The 17,488-nt window shown below is 39.9% G+C and overlaps 1 protein-coding gene across 1 annotated transcript in view; it reads left to right on the plus strand.

Annotated features, from left to right (window-relative positions):
* Positions 1-2,502: 2,502 nt before the first annotated feature.
* klf5l (Kruppel like factor 5 like) overlaps positions 2,503-17,488 on the plus strand; it is an 18,009-nt gene continuing 3,023 nt past the window's right edge. The window contains exons 1-3 of the mRNA XM_008332732.2: positions 2,503-2,832; positions 10,245-11,160; positions 12,322-12,381. Of these exons, the coding sequence (XP_008330954.1) occupies positions 2,692-2,832; positions 10,245-11,160; positions 12,322-12,381 (1,117 nt within the window). The 5' untranslated portion in view covers positions 2,503-2,691. The remainder of the gene's footprint in view (positions 2,833-10,244; positions 11,161-12,321; positions 12,382-17,488) is intronic.

A 17,488-nucleotide genomic window follows, 5' to 3' on the forward strand; every position in this document is an offset into this window, starting at 1 on the left:
TCTTCAGCATTTTCAGATATTACACAAGCCTGGATACACATTATTTTACCCTTACCATGTGGCTACACAGACCTTATGATGTAGTTTGGTTTAAAAACTATGCAGTCAGAAACAGTATAAACTCCGATGAAGCCCTGTGAGAACATCATGACATCATCATGGTGTGATAAAATGTCACCTGCATAAAAAGTAAAGACAGAATAAAACAACAAAGTAAACAAAGTGCAGCAGTGAGGGATGTCCTTTGATATCTGATAATGGCATGTTGTGTTGTGTTGTTTGGCTGCCCTGAAGTGACAACTATCTTTTGACCAATCAACACACAGCACCTCTCCGCCCTTTACGTGCAAGATTACAATTAGCATGATTGAGTAAGAAAAAGAGCATACACCGACGGCTTGGTCTGTGCATAAGGTTTATGACTTTTATATGTATTTATGTAGAAAACTGGTTAATACAATGAAAAATAAACAAACTTATGCTGAGCTTCTTCATTAGCCCGGTTGCTACGGCTAGCCTTATGAACCTTTTGACGTGACATTAGCTTCCTACAGTCAGTTGATTTGACTGTGAGAATGTGTTTTTATGTACAGTCTGTTTTTATCAAACACGTTTCATCCATGTCTGACACTGGAATAATTATAAACTAGTAAAGTATGTGGTCAAACCGGTGTGACAAACTAGACCTGATTGAAACGGTTCCTCTTGTTACTATTATCAAGCACAAAAGGAATCCAACATCGTCATCAGAGGTGGATTTCTCACGCTCTGGGATCCTCACGGCTCAGTGAAGAGAACTGATACACTGTGTAAAGTCAGCGTCAACAACAGCAGGAAACCGATAGTAAAATATAATTGACATCATTTAGTTATATTAAAATCATTGTATATCTGTAACCACTTCATTGATACTTCCTGGTGATAAAAATAACATGTACAGTACACAGTGATTAAGACTGGGCTATTTAGGTCACAGTCCAATCTATGTCCAATCTATGGTTGATATAGTACCATGTGAGTGAGAACGTGTCCCCTGTCACTGCTTTTCTTAGATACTGTGTCCCGTTTAGTGGGTCTCACCCTACAGTATGACTCAACTGTCGCCATAGCCATTGTTAATTAGAACGGTTTACCCTTACCTTCATTTTCTGACCCGATTTTCTCAGCCTAGATAGTGAGTGTGGATTTGTCCCACATTATTCCTCTTATGGTAATAATGTGTTTTCTGTGCAATGTGTAATCTGTAATCTGTATGCCAGCTACAACGGACCATTCCTTCTGCAGTACAAGTACCGCTCATATTACATTTTCTATACTAATACCTTTGGCACACCTATGGTAATGGCACTAACACTTAAAGTCAGACTTTATAAATGTGTAATACACAACTGATATGGGCAACAAGTGTTTTATTACCATGGAGATTAGACATCTTCACATTATTGTGAAATTTTGTGAATGGTTTCATTGACCAGCTAACAAAAGACGCCTACCCCGACTTTAATCCCTGATTAACCTCAGTCCTACCTTAAATCTCACTAGAATCAATGCGGACCACTCAGATGTTTAACCAGCTCCACTCACATTTATGATGCAGTAGTGAGTCAGGGAATGCTTTTGTCCTGAAACACGTGCAGAGAATTGTCTGTGTAAAGGTGAACGTGTGTTTAATATGAACGCCTCCGTGGTGGATTACACCACAGGCAGATCAGACGAGCGGACTGCGTCTGCTCTTGATCCGTCTGCTGTTAAGATTTTAAAAATTCACTTTCCTCCGGCCATAGGTCAAGGAGACGGAGCGTCTCTTCAGACAGACATGTCAACAGGACAGCTAACGGCCTGTGGGTACAAAAACCAACCCATCACCCCCCAAAACGGTGATTACATCAGTGTACAGCCAGGACAACTGTTGGGGGTAGTTCAATTAAAGGTGTGCTTTATGCAGAATATGAACTATGACCAAGAATATAATTCTATATATAATGAGACTGAATCAAACTGTTCAGATTCTGCCAGTGGATACATTTTTTTTTTATTTATTGAAAATACTTCCTGCTCATACTGGGAAATATAACGCTCTATCTGTGCTGCATTTTTGTAAATGATTGGAAAACAATCATGGATGCCTTTATTTGACCCAAATTTATTTTGCATACATAAACAACATCACTGGGTCCTGTCATGGTGTCCTCATCTGCACCGTGATACCTCCCCGACCCCCAAAGAAAAAAAAACTGATGCAGTTTATGTATTCACTCTTTATGGTATTTTTGTCCTATCAGCCTAAAACCTTTGCATAGTAGTTATTTAGCATAAGTTGACTGGTTTCAATAATACAGTCCGTCTTTGTGTGCGCGCTTGTCTGTCACTTGTTTTCCTCCTTTCTTTCGCTCCAGTCTACCCCCCACCCCCTCTCTCTCACGCTCTACCACCCAATTGGCTGCCAACTCAGTTCATCAGCCCTGATTGGCTCCTCCGCTTGTCAGTCTCCACAAGTCCGTACTTGAGCTCAGGTAAAGTCTACCTGGAGAGAGAAAAGAGCCAGAGGGATAGACACAAGGAAAACTGTGGACTCTGGAATTGCTTTGTTTGCAGCTCCACTCCGTTTCAACAGTAAAAAAAAAATACGTCTTTATGATTTTGTAAACTTATTTCTGAGGAAAGTTAATTTGTTGAGAAGAAATCATCCGAATGGCAGCGAGTGTTGGATTGGCCATGAATCCGCCGCACACTACAGAAGAGAGGGCGGTTTTTACGCAACTGAAGCCGGTGCGGATGTCGGGGGCAGACGGTGCGGAGGACGCATCCGTGTTTGAAGACGTCAAACCGGTGGTGAGTCTTGTAGTCAGCCTTTTTCACTTTTCATTTTCATGAAAAAACAACAACAATTTAAAAAAAAAAAATCACTTTTCATTTTCATGAAAAAACAACGACAATTTAAAAAAATATGACGTTTAACGTTTACATTTCGAACCTCAACACTCTCTGTGTCTTCGGCCAAAACAAAACCGGAACTTTCTGATTTTTAAACAGCATGTTTGTGTTTGTGCCGTGTTTTTAATCACGTAAGAACCAAAGCCACTGATCTGAGTCACATGAAGTGACACATGACATGTTAGTAAACGCAGGTTACCTGTCATTAGCAGCCGGAGCCTGGCTAACATCGGGGTTCAATGGGGTTGGTTTGTTTTTTTAAATCAAGAAAACACAAGTATCTTTGTTGTGTTATTGTGCACCACTGTTACAGTGCTGTAACATAACATCATATTATAATGGTTGATTTATATTTTGATTAGAATTATGCAAATTTTAAGTTTGTTTCCATTTTTAATGCGTCTATTGCTTTTGAGATTATTTTCTGGTCAAACTGTGACATCATCTTGCATTATTTTGGAGGGGTGTTACATTAGCCTTTACTGTACCTTTGGGTTAATTAGCAAAACATGTGATTGCTGTGTCATATTACTATATTTTAAACTACATTGTAATTTTTATCTCCCGCTGTGTTCGTTCATTTGTAATTTTTGCTGATGAAACTACAGCCATGTTGAAATGTGCTTTTAATTTTTACGCCTTTCATTTTACACCATCTTACCAGTGGACAACTGATATATAAAATGATTTATTTGTATGTTTCTGTAGAATGGATTCTTTTCTATCAAAAAATCCATTCCAAAGTCGGAGGCCAAAGTCGGAGATTAACGGTAGTTTAGGACCACACGACCACCTCTTTTGTGCAACCCGAACAAGCAATCGCAGCTTAGAAGTGACAGCAGCATTAAAGTTAAATGGCTGTGAATTGTCCGTTGGCCCCTGGGTGATCGGAGCGGAGCGCAAACAGAAACCGGATGCCTTTGAAAGGTGCTGAGCTTGGCCTCCTGCCCTGTGTTTGGTAAACAGGCCGCAGTCGGTAGGACCAAGAGACCCAGCGGCTAATAAAAACCACCATGTGTGCTGTGTGGTTTGCACCTGAAAAGAGAGAGAGACAGAGAGAGGGAGAGAGAGAGAGAGGGAGACTGAATTTGTAAAGAGAAAAAAAAAGCAGTCATTGGTGCAGTTTGAATTTGATGCTTTGATGTCTATTGAATTGTCCCTTTATGCACACACTGGACTGGCAGGCATCACATGGTGGAGCTGTTTGAAACAGGTCTTTGTTGACAGTGCCAGCAGAACAGGTATGATCGCAAAAGCTTGGCAGCGATGGAACATGTGACAGATAAATTAAGACTTGCAGCGGATTAGTTTGTATTGTATGCTTCGTACGTGGGATTTTCTTTTACATTACAGTGTAATGGAGTCCAAGATGTGAGAGCCTTGACCTGAAAAAAAGACCTTAAGATCCATTTTTAAGCATTACAGGAATATTTCAGGATTCTTTGAAGCGGTGTCATATTTGCGCTCGTACATATTCACTGTGTTACAGCTACAGGCTGTTTTACTGGGGCAGATGTTTCCACCTTTAACTGTGATGTTCAGGTTGTTCTACAACTTTCTTACTTCGTCCATAGAGAAAATCAACAACACTCCTCGATGCAGGAGTACTTGATACAAATCTGCCTCCACCAGTACATCAAAATGTGGTCTTTTAGGAGTTTAGTATTTGAATTTTTTTATTATTATTATTTTTATTCTGATTAACCTCACAACACCAACCTGTCAAACAGATGAGAAGTAGACAAGTTAGTCATTTATGCCTGCAGGCTGAAAATGCTGATTTTCTCTAAAGACATTAGTGGAGGTTGTTAGTTTTTTCATGCAAATACCTCTTTCAGACAACGGTTTCTGGCAAGATAATTAAGTTGTTGTCACTGTGTAAAGTACTTCCTCTAATGAACTTTAAAGAGATATGTAACAGTTTGGCTTTATACCAGAAAGGACCTGTTTATCCACTGCTGGCTCCATCAGACATTTCAAATTTCAAGTGAGTTTCAAATACTGCATTATATGCTGTTAAAATGTGTCTGTCTGTTGTTTGCACACTTAGGATTTACATTATGGGACTCCCAGCGTTTAGCCTTACTTTAAAAATCTAAAACTGTACCTTTGATTCAGTGTAGTTCCTTTATAGGTTGGTGTTATGCAAAACACAACAACAAACAAGTCAGGTTAAAGTAAAATAGTCTCCTCTAAGGCAAACAAGTGCACGTACCAAGGGTTTACCTTTTGTACTGAAGAAAATAAAACCTTTGTCACTGATCACAGTTCAGTTTTATATCCCTGTCTTTTTAACCTCCTGTACATAAAAACAGTTTAATAACATCTACATTTAGTGGTTGTCTCCGCTTTTTTTTTACCCCTCTAGGACATGTTTTGGTGTCATGATGTTGGTATTTTAAAGAGTGTTTTAGCTCTGTGTCGTGACAGTAGTATGTTGCCAGACCTGTCTGAGCACAGCCCACAACTCCACAGGCCGCCTCCAGGCCAGAGTGATGGAGGCAGTGAGGGTGATAAAAGCCTTAGACGTATGAGAAAGTTCACAGCGTTGTCGAAAAATTGATTAGGTTCCTCAAACCTGCCACTGCCGCTTTTTTTTCCCTTGTCATATACTCACTATTTCACAAGCCTACAGTTTCCATTCACTTTTTTTATCTGGCAAACAGTGAGTAAGTGCAGCTGCCGATCGGTGTAAAAAGGAAAGAGAAGAAAGAAAGTGATATTTTTAATCAACACCATATGTATCCATGTCTCCAAAATTATTATTCTTATATTTCTTGGTAACTTGAGCTACCTCAACTAAGACATTCTGGCATATTTTTAGATAGACGTGACAGACGTTTGCCAATTTTGAAATTATTAGGCTAACACAGATGAACAGATTTTGGTTATTTTTGGTTTCACAATCTGTCTAATTATGAATTGAAACCCTTGGTTTTGTTCCATGAGGGCACATACAGACGGTTACAGAGGTTTATCATATGACATATGTCATTTTTCAAGGATTTGATCGTGCACTCATCCAGCTGTAACGACAGAATAAGTAACTAATATGAAACCAATTTCCAGATTCTTTGGTCGTTATATCACCCACGGGGTCTCCTGTATGGCTGAGCACAGACGACACAGCAGGTTACACAGTAACTTCACATCATGCAGATCAAGAGTCATGCCTAATGATTCCTAAAGATCAATACTCAGATACCGCCTGCGTCTACTTCTGCCAGGGATATGAAAACGACTTTTCTTCCTTTACTTCCTCTGATTATACACAGTGCTCGATGTGTTTGCTTTAAAGCCTCTGATGTCTCAGTTTTGACAAGACTCACCCTGTTTCATGTCATGTCAACCCCCCCATTAGTGAACAGCGGTTCATCCCACCTCTTTTCTTCTTCTGACTCCTGTAGCTGGCGGCCATTTTTCATGCAGCCGAAGCATGATTTGGTTTTGGTCTGACTAATGATTTGACTTGCAGCACAACCTGCACATTAACGCACGCAGCAACTGCTTTGCATCAGAGCGAGTCTCAGCTCGCCATTGTTCCACATTTAATCCCGATGTATGGAGTGTGAGGGGTTTTTTTTGTTGTTGTTTGGTCTATAGGAAAAACACAATTCCTGTCTGTAAAATACTAAAATCTCAAACATACTGTACAGTCTAGTGTTGCCTCAGGTTGAGTCAACCTAATCCTCATGTTGAGGATTGAACTAAACTAGAGAAACTTGAGCAGAGCATCCATTTTATTCCCCTACTATAGATCAGTATTAGGAGAAGAATGACTTTATGTTTTTTGCTTTAAAAATCAATGCAACTACTAACTACTAAAGCAATACCTTCAAATGTTGGGTTTTTTATAATCGTCTTGCATTGTGTCACAAATAATTATATTTCACATTCTGACTCGTTCATTTCACACACCTGCTCATCCAGCTGTTATTTTCAGCCTGTAAGCCTCAGTCAAACACTCAGTCGTGATCTTACTTAAGCATAATTGCAGGTGTTTTCTAATCACTTTAACCAGGTCATCTTATGTGTATTAATAACAGGCATGCCTGAAATGGCAGATCTGAGTTACTTGCCCAGTTTTAAATTACCTAACAATCACCTCCTTACATTGTTTTGATTTCTTGCCAAAGAGATCACAGGTCGTGATGCTGGGACCTGAACTTAGCTGGGAAAATAAAACATGACGATCAGAGCTGCAGTCAGAGAAAATACATCAGATCAAAATCTCTCCTCTTCTGTTTGTACTCACTTATTAGGATTTAGTTAAACACAACTTTAAATATGACTCCTATTGGTTAAAAACACACATTTATGTTCTTAGAACGCAACATCTAAAGAAAATCAAACGAGGAAAACTCATTTCTTTTTAAGAGTTTTAGAAGTTATCTAAAGAAAATCAAACGAGGAAAACTAATTTATTTTTAAGAATTTTAGAAGTTTAGAAGCAAACTTCAGACAGAATGTCATCATCCACTGGAGTGGCATCATTTTAACACCAGTGTTCAGGTTTGTTCTTCTGTTCTGTTTTGTGCCAATAAATCATTCTAAATGTTGCAGACTGGTTCGCTATGTTATGACTGATTAATGAATCAGTCTGACCAGCAGGAGACTCAACATTTGAGACACTCATTCTGCCCCCACTTGCTTTTGTTCTGCCTGCTGGTCTGTACCCTTCATGCCCAGCCACGTCTCCAGTGGCTGAGGTCTGTAAACTCATTTACCAAAGCTAAAAAATCTCCCTTAATGACTGTCTTTGTTTATCGTGCTTTGTCTGGGAAAACAGTGAAAATAGAGTCAAAACAAACCTTGGTTTCTGTCCAAAAGACGAAAAAGGGTGTCTCAAAAACGTTCAGGCCACTTTTCAAAGTGCCATGACTGTTTTGCCCTCAGGAATAGTCTTTGTTCAAGTAATGAGACTATTAAGGCTTCTGTAAGTCCTTTATGTTCATTGTGTCATTAAAAATTGTAACTGCAACTATTATACAGTGGAGCGGTAGTCTTAACTCTCATCTTGTATTTAAAATGTCGACCCACACTGATTTAATGCTAGTTTCCCAAGGCTTTGATTTCTATATGTATATGTGTATCGTATATCATGAGATCAGTGACATTTGAAATCAAATACCAGAACAGGAAGTCTATTATGTTCCCACCCACCTGCCTGTCTACATTACTCCTGGTCAAATCTGGGATTACTTTCTTTTTTTGTGGGACAATATACAATAAAGCCAGACAAAAAAACAGGGGAAGGACAAAGCTGAGTGAGAGGAGAATCCGTGGAGGTTCTGGGTTGTGTCCTAGAACGACTTTTGTCCTCACAATGCTGTTTTGCTTATGTTACAGCATGTCATTGAGATGAAATCGAAGCCTGTTACACACTGTATGGTCGCAGACAGAATACAACCAACAGAAAACAACCCTGTTGATTTCTGAGTTAAGTCTCATATAGTGTAGTTCACAGTCAGTGATGGCGGCCATTGTCTGAGTCCCGTGACCATTTTTACTTTTATTAGAGGCATTTAGAACTTATAACCTTGTCAGAAATGATTAACTACAGCTAAAATAAAGCAAAAAATATAGAAATAAAAAAAAGCAAAATATATATTAAAAATAATGTGGAAGCAAAAAAACATGATTTTGTTTGTTAGACCATATATGTATAACAAATAAACATATTATTAAAAGTCAAGGTGACGCTGATATAGTTTACCAGTAGAAGCTTTTGGTTTTGAAGTAAACATCCAGATATATGTTTCACTATTGCTGTCCTAGAAAAACCAAAACTCTGTATCTCTCCCTGCATCATAAGTGGCTATAAAACAACATCTTGGTCTCAAAGGTTGTGTTTTGTTCCGTTGACCTCGTCTTGATTCCCGCTCTGTTGGTTAACAGCAAGCAATTCGAGGTCCGGGGCCCCCGATCCTATCAGGTTTATGGAGATCCAAGGGCGAACGGCCATCCTTTCTCTGGATTCCTGAGAGTTGTAAATTTAAAGTGAGACACTGTGTGTGTTTGTCAGTGTGTGTCTATGTGAGAGAGAGAGACTCAGGCATGGAGAGGTTGTGGAAGAAGTGTATTAAAGAACATGTTTCTTGGAGTCTTTCTACGGCCTGTCTGCATCATTTAAAAACAAATGTAATACATGTTTTCTTTGATTCTTGGTTAGCATTCTTAGTCATTTCATGCCCAGAAAGGTTGGACCTATCAGAAGGCATTTAGGAGAAGTCGTTCCCATTATTGTACATGTCATATTCCACGTGTGTGTGTGTGTGTGTGTGTGGAAACTCCCACTCAATCCCATAAACCTGAAGTGAACTGATAAGAGACTGGTGGTTATCAGGCCGAAGGAATCAGAGCAGTTGTACATGTTCAACAATTATTAACCGACTCCATCTAGGGCTGAAGATATTTAACGGCCATGGGATCTCTTAAGCCTCGCTAACTTTGATGATAATAATGCTGCTGACAAGGGACCGCAGAAAAGCAGAATATAGAAATAAAATAACAGAAACGCTTGTTTGCAGAAACAGTGAATTTTATTTTGACTTCTCTTGATAGAAGAGCAAAAAAAAATTCAATATTTAATGTTGATAAATATGTATGTGTATATATATTTTTGCTTGGTCAGAGTTTTACTTCTTATTTTAAAAAGACCTCGCTCTGGTCTATTTTTATCACACATACTGTACCTGTACCTTTGAACCTTTGTACCTTTGTAAAAATATTTTTTTCTTCTCTTCTTTGTCAAGAATGAGAGCCTAAGAATTTCTACATGTCACACATATTTACCTCTCAGGGACATATGATTAGTGTCCTTGTTGTAAACAGTTGAAAATGTTGAAAAGTACATTGTTAAGGTATGTTGTGCGCGTGACTGTGTCTGTGTGGGGTCCACACGGTTTAAGAGTATTGACATGACAGCTTTTGCACCTCTAAAGAAGTCACTTTATGCTTCACAAACTCTGAATAGCACACACACACACACACACACAGGCTCATCAGAAAACATCAGAAAACCAACACAACGTCATCTTCAAACGTCAGTCCCTCCAACACATTTAAGGATTTAAAAAAAGTTTATCTCATAATTACTTTACAATATTATAGCATATATTATTTCACTTCATGTACATTTTGTTACAATGTAATTAGAAAATAACTTGTGTTGTCTGTGTTAAGCAGGGAAAAAGACAAGTGATACCAAGCAGGTTAGGGTGATAAAGAATAGAACTGTAGAAGTTGATTAACTATAAAGTTTGAACCCTGTCTCACTCTCTCTCTTTCTCTACCATGTCTAATTTCAGACAAGACTAGAGTTGGACAAGTACCTGCCACAGATCAGCAGTTCCTTCCTATGTCCCGCAACTGATACCACTGACAAAAAATACAGACGGGAGAGTGCGTCCGTGGTTGACGAGTACTTTTCCGAGGAAAAACCTCTGACTCCTTACAGTCTTAATGTCAACCTCATTTTTAACAACACTACCCACCTCCGCACTGGCCTCTACAGACCCAACAAGACCCTCACGCCCCAGCAGATCAAGACAGAACCCGGGATGGAGGTCCCCTGCTCCATCCCCTCCACAACAACCCAGGCTCTCCCAGACTTCACCTCTGTTTTTAGCGGGTCGCCCGTGGTCAACAACGTCTTCATCAAACCAGACATGAGCAGTGGCTCAGGGGTCAGTGTGACCACAGTTACTCAACAGCAACCAAATCTGGACACAGAGCTTCAAATCGGGCCTCCACAGCCACAGGTCTACCACATGCCTATCACCACCACCACAAGTGCAGACCTTCCCCTGTCACACACCAGCCCGACAACACATAACAGCAGGACCATGATGACCCTCGGCAGCATTACTCTGCCCACAAACAATGCCAACTACATAATGGCCGAACATGTCCCGCAGCAGCAGCAGCAGCAGATCAGTTACTACCAGCCTCCGCCCAGTTCATCCCATCACTCTGCGCCACACAGCCTCCCACCCTCACCCCCAAACTCCCAGCCTGGGAGTCCAGATGGTCAGGCTGAGTTGCTCAGTTTAGCGACACAACCACCGCCTCCGTACCACCACCTGGGGGGGATAAAGGTGACGGGGTTGTCGGCTCATGCTCTGCTGATGACACACGGTCAGGGTGTGCTGACTGGTCCCAAATATAACAGACGGAACAATCCAGAGCTGGAGAAGAGGAGAATCCACTTCTGCAACTTCCCAGGTCTGTGATTCTTCTTTTGTCTGTCAGTAGGTCTGTTGTCGTCTTCTCAAGCTCAAAAGAAATTGAGCTTGGTTCAAGGAAACCCTCAGTATTTATGCCAACACCATCACATTATGACATGTTTATAAAACAAAAATGAAATTTTGTTGTTACTAAAAGTGATAAATAGTCAGATATGTGTGCAGCTAAATCGATAGATCATTTTGGACTAATGTTTTGTTTGGTGGGGTTTTGTCAGTTTCTGTGTTTATGTTCAAAAGCCTCTCGGGTTACACATGAAACACTACAGATTCTAAATACACACACACAAACTGCAGTGCTGACGACTGCTGCTTACTCTTCAGGACAGAAAAACCTAAGGTACAAACACGCAGTTAGCAGTTTGATCATTGTGTCCTGGGATTCTTTAATAACATTTCCAGACGCAAATAGCTTAAGAAAACAAGTTTGAACAGAACAGAACCGCACTGACAAGTCGGATCAAATTGTTGTCTTTCACTGTCACTGTTGTGTAAATAAAACCTGGTCTCAGTGCAAAAGCACAGATATGAATCTCTTAGTACTGCACTGCCTTCTCACACACACACACACACACACACAGCTGGACAGCTAAAGTATTTAATAACCACAAAAACACAGATCTATCTTTAGTGAATCTCACGTCTCATTTGTCGTGAATTAATGACTCAGCAGTGACTAAGTTAGATCCTGACTATTTTGTTTGTGATTTAATCAGTTAATGTGTGAGATTTCTTTTTGGTTTGACATCAAGTGTTTGGTGTGTAGAAAAAAAATGTATGTTGTTTCTGATTGTGATTAGATACACACTGTAGTCAGTTAAAAGGTATATCAGGAATACATGCCGATGTGTCCCTGGGTGAGACACTGCTCCTCCAACTGTGTCTGTCCTGTTATGGCTTTATATTAATTGATCAGTGTTTTTCAGACCTTAAAATTACGAATTTATTTTGTAACTTACAAATTTTAAAATATGTTGCTCTTATACTGTCGTGTGAACCGTTCTCCTGTGACTTAGTCCATTAAGTCAGTTTTTTGCTCAGTCACTGCTGTGTTTTTTGTCTTGATTTATTACACCATGTGACCTTGTTTGTCAGGTGAGCGTGTCTCCTCGGTCTCATGATCTGTGTGATCTCTTTACAGGCTGCACCAAAGTTTACACAAAGAGTTCTCATCTGAAGGCTCACCAGAGAACACACACAGGTGAGAGAAACCTTCCAAACGCTGCCACTCAAACCTGAGTTATGTCCCTTTGATTTAAAGCTGTTGAACCTGGAGTTGGAGGGAAGTCCTCCGACCTGGGCTGCTTCCACTGGAGCAAAATGGTCTGAAGCACTTGTTCAAATGACCTCATTTAATGTCTTTATTGTTCAGAATTTTTTTAAAGGATACATTGCAGAATAGACAGTTCTGTCCATCTCAGTGGAGGGAGGGGTCATAGGTCAACCCTCCTCCATCTTTTTCCTTCAAACATATTCTCCACATATTTAGTAGCTTAGAAACATTTTCGGAGTTTCACCCCTGCCAGCTCTGACCTCAGGGTTCGTTTGTTTTGTTATATATTGCTCATTCCAACAAATCTTCACCTCTTATCTGGTTACTTTGATGGTGAGAAACACAAAGAATAGCAAAGGCATTGGAGTGAAGTTGGTTTGTTTGAGAGGTTCCTCTTGGTTGTTTTTCTCTTCGCCACATTTGTGCATGCTCGTACCTGTTCCCCGAGCTTCCCCAGAGAGAGGTAAGACAAAAAGAGAGAGCAGGAGGGAGAAGAAAACACAGGGAACACACAGGGAAGTCGCTGCGTTGAAATAATGACCAAACCAGTTACTCCTGCTTTTCAGTCCTTTTTCAGCAGGTGGCATACTGTAGGAGGAGGAAGGTGAGGAGTTTGCAGAGCAGAGAGGGGGAAGACTGGTTTCGATGTAGCTCACCTCTGTAAGACGAAACCTGTGGATTTCCAGCAGATTTAACGCTGGATTTTTGGAGATTAACTCACAATGACAGCGAGAAAAGGCCGTACGTGGACAACTAAGAAACAGAAACAGAGCCTTCTGTGGCTCCTCAACAGATAACACCGAGAGTTATGGAACCCAGGAGGGACGTTGGGTTACAGCAATGCACAAAACAAATAGAGAGAGTGTGAGAATATTCTACAAACCTGTGCAACAAATTGTAGCAAAAGGTTGTTTTTAATCGGTAGAAAGATTTGGTCATTTCTTATGTAGCTTTATAAGCTAATAGTACTGGCACGTGTAGAGACTGTCAACGCTGTTGCATCCTAATATTTGTGTATTGTCGATTGCATAACTGCTAAAATAATTTTGAAGTAGACGGCGTAACGAAACGTACTCATCCATCATGATTTTTTAATTTAACGCCACAGCGTTAGCATACGTACGTACTCATCCATCATGATTTTTTTAAATTTAACGATCAAGATCAGACAATAGGTGCAGTGACAAAAAGCAGTACAAATTTCACATAACGATATTTCCTGCCCTTAAAGACTGAGATCTAACCATTCCACATGTATTAGTTTGGCCACACAACCTGTCCTAACCTGCGTCGACATCCAGTAATACTCTTTCTCAAGAATGTTTTCAATTTTCAGTTTTCTTCATTCTTCAAATTTTGACCTGAAAAAAATATATTGAGACATTGTTCCTTGTCTTACTGTTTCACAACCTCCTCGCTAGTTCCGACCCCAAACTTCAGCGTTACGACAAACTTCATGTTTCCACAGTTTTTAGCCGACAGCCAAGAACAGTTCCTGCTCCGTGAATCAGGGCTCCTTCTGTTTCAGCCACGTGTGAACGAGGTTTCGTCAGTGGTACATCCAGACCAGATTTCTAAATAAACAATCTTCTCTGGTGATCTGGCAGCACAAAGCCTGTCTGATCTTGTTTTTTTATTCAACTGGAAATGACTTAAGAGCTGTGTAGTGTGACAGACAATGGAAAGAACTCTATCATTTTAAAATATTTGTAGCATACGGGCTTAAAATAAGTGTCAATTCAACAAGAGGAGCCTAATATTTTGCGACCACATGATTTAACAGGCCAATGTTAAATCTTTGTTGGTTTAAATGGACGTTGGTTCTCTAATGGGCTTAATCTAATCTTCTGTTTTATTTATGTTTGTTTTTTCCTTTTCATTGAATATCTCAAGGCCCTCATCTTGACCCTCTTCCACTCATATTTCAATGTATTACAGAGTCGTAGACAAATACGATATCCACAATCTTTCTGCGGACGTCTTGTAACCTGGTGAAGTTTAAACTTTAATCTCAGTTGTTACTTTATCTCTGGCGTTAACCACACTTTTATCTTTGCACAGCTGATAAATGCAGCTCTCTGTTTGCCCCGTTGCGATGAAAAACGTCTGTTCACACCTTTAGCTTATACATAACACTGCAGTCAACCTTGAACCCCATTATATCCACTTTGCATTTGCTACAAATGTTCCGTTTTTTGCACCAGGCGGCGTCTTTTCTTCTGACTCATTTTTTTACTGACAGATTTGAGATGGATTTGTCATGTGTGACTTATGATGACAGTGACTGTGATCAACTCTGATGTGTTCGTGTGTGTCTCTACATGTACAAATGATTTATTTTATTGGTCCTAAGGGGCCTCTTTTTACTTATTTAATGGTGTTTATTAGTTTGGCGTCAACAGTCGTAAATACATTTCACAAAGTCCAGTTTCTTTTCCTTGGAAGGCTGATGGAAGTCGTTGGTGTCTTTCTGAAGGAATGGTATCAGGAAGTTATGAAAGTGTGTCATTGCGATGACGGTACCTCCCACTGGTAGCTCCGTTTCCAAAGTTTGATAAGAAGCATGGCATGTCAAGCTTTAGGAGGATTTTCTGACGTGAACTGCGGGTCCCAAAGTTTGATCGTTGATGAACAAGTATCCGCACATCAAATCACTTTCAGTGTTTTTCTCTGAATCCTGTCCTTTAGCTGAGACCACAGCAGAAACACCTTACTCCAAACACACCTTTGCACGCTGACAAGTCCACTGTCGTTTTAAGTCGTCCCTTCAAAGGTGTGAATGACCACAGCCTTGACCGTGACCCCTGGAGCCATTTGATCTCTGTACAGTGCCTTTCGTTATTATGTGAGGTCTGTGTGTGTGTGTGTGTGTGTGCACGTTTGACCGTGTAAAGGCTGCAATCGGTGCGATTAGAGTAGCCTCCAGCCCTCTTCACAAACACTTAGAGAGCTGATAAAGTGAAGAGCTCCGCGGAGAGTTTATGAGTGTCCTGAAAAGCCAGGTCAAGTGTTTACTCTTGGCCTCAGTAAACCAGGATGTAAAGTGCTGTTTATTACACGCCTGATATTCTTAACTGAACATGCAGTCAGTTTTTCAGTGATGACAAACATTAAAAGTTAACTAATTTTGTCCTGGGTTATGTCAAGGATGGGGAGGAAGGCAACCCGCAACCCCCTGATAACATGCCTGATCCTCCTGTGCAGTTTTTCTGACCCTAAATTTAAAATGAGGAATTTTATTTAGCTATATTTCCACCACCATTTCGTCTTTTTTGCAATATCTGGTCTAAGGTCCATTCCAACAGTTACATGTTTTTCTAGAACTCTCAAAGTACTATTTAGTAACTATACTAGGGTTGTGTCCCTCAGGAGTTGAACGAGGAACATCCATTTGCTGGCCAAGTGAATAGTGTTTGTTTTCAGAACGTTAAAGTTGACTATGTTGTTGAGAAAGCCCTCCACGTCCAGGCCTTTCTTCTTATCTAATCTACAGTTTAAATGGCAGTGATGTATGAACCTTTGAAGAGGGGGCGTAAACACAGGTTCCACTGTGATTTTGACCTTTAAACGCCTGTCTGTCAAAGACACCTTTGATAAATGAATGATTTTTTTACATGGGAATTTATTGGGTGACTTTTAAATGACGTTTAAACTTGGAGTACCTCATGGCTCATATATAGGGCCTTTTATATTTGTTTTGATATTATGGCTATGTTCAAACATGTCTTCACATTTCGCTGTACTTTGTTGATTAGCTATCACTTCTACAGTTATTGAAGTGCTGGTGAATTGGTTGATTGTCTGTGTGGGTGTGCATGTGACAAAATGTGCAGAAACAACCTGAATCAGACAGAAAATAAGTTTATATTTATTTGAACTGATTAGATTTATAAGACCTTATCTAAAAAAAAAGGTTCGCTTAGAAAATTGATTATATATTATGACAAATTGAAATTGAAAAAACTGAATAAGAAAAAAAAGTGTCTTTTCATGTGCAGGTCGTGTACGTCTGCGGTCCTCCTACAGAGTAAATACCATGTGTACATATGTCCCTTCATACAGTACAAAGCCCGTACTGACAGAAGCGTTTTATCCCTCGGTGATTGATACCACTGCTACTCCGTGAGTGTTTGTCTGATATGATTTATGATCCGTCCGTGTGTGTGTGAGTGAGAGAGAGAGAAAAAAAGAGAACTTGTCCGTTTCTAAATCTCCACCTGGTCAAACAGTGACTATTTGTTTTGAATAAATATCTGTGAAGGCGATTTAGTCATTAGTGAATATTGAGTGAGCGATAAAGTGATGACAACGTGGCAATAAATTCATCAATACTGTTCACCGCTTTTGGAAAATATGTAACTATTTTACAGGTAGAAAAAAATACAAAATAAAATCAGGTCATTGTTAAAAACCACATCACAGGTTCAGTGGGTTCTTTTACCAGGTGTGGTTTGTATTAAGGCTATAAAATAAGTCAATTAATCAGTGACTAATTGACCACATTAGTACTTCATTGTACTTTATTGGTCAACTCGTCATCCAAGAACTCTGAACGTTTCCCTTTTTGTGTTCAAAACAACACACTGTTTACTTGTTTCTAACACAATAAATGTGTTTGAAGTTTAGGAAGCAGTAGATACTGTAGTAAAACACATCAACTTACCACAGCAGTACTTTCATGTTGCTGGCTTCATAGTGGACATCTCCCTTCTGACTGAATCTGTAAAACAAACCAACGAAAAAAAACACATCAGCATCAGACCTTTCAGCAGCTTCAACATATCTGTGTTTACTCTGGTCATTCAGCGTTGACTAAATAGGTCTGAGAAAAGGAAAAGAAGAACCAACATGACAGCTGTAGAGCAAAACCAAACACACCTGCAGATCCAGAGCCTCACACACACACACACACACACACACACGAGCAGGTTACTCCAGAAACCAGATATTGTCCAAACAGGAGGCTGAGGTGAATCAGAGTGACCTCCTGGTGATGGATGGATTTCTGTGCTTCAGAAACATGGACGTGGAAACA

This window comes from Cynoglossus semilaevis, chromosome 19, assembly GCF_000523025.1.
Source record: "Cynoglossus semilaevis isolate Cse_v1.0 chromosome 19, Cse_v1.0, whole genome shotgun sequence".
NCBI classification, from domain to species: domain Eukaryota; kingdom Metazoa; phylum Chordata; class Actinopteri; order Pleuronectiformes; family Cynoglossidae; genus Cynoglossus; species Cynoglossus semilaevis.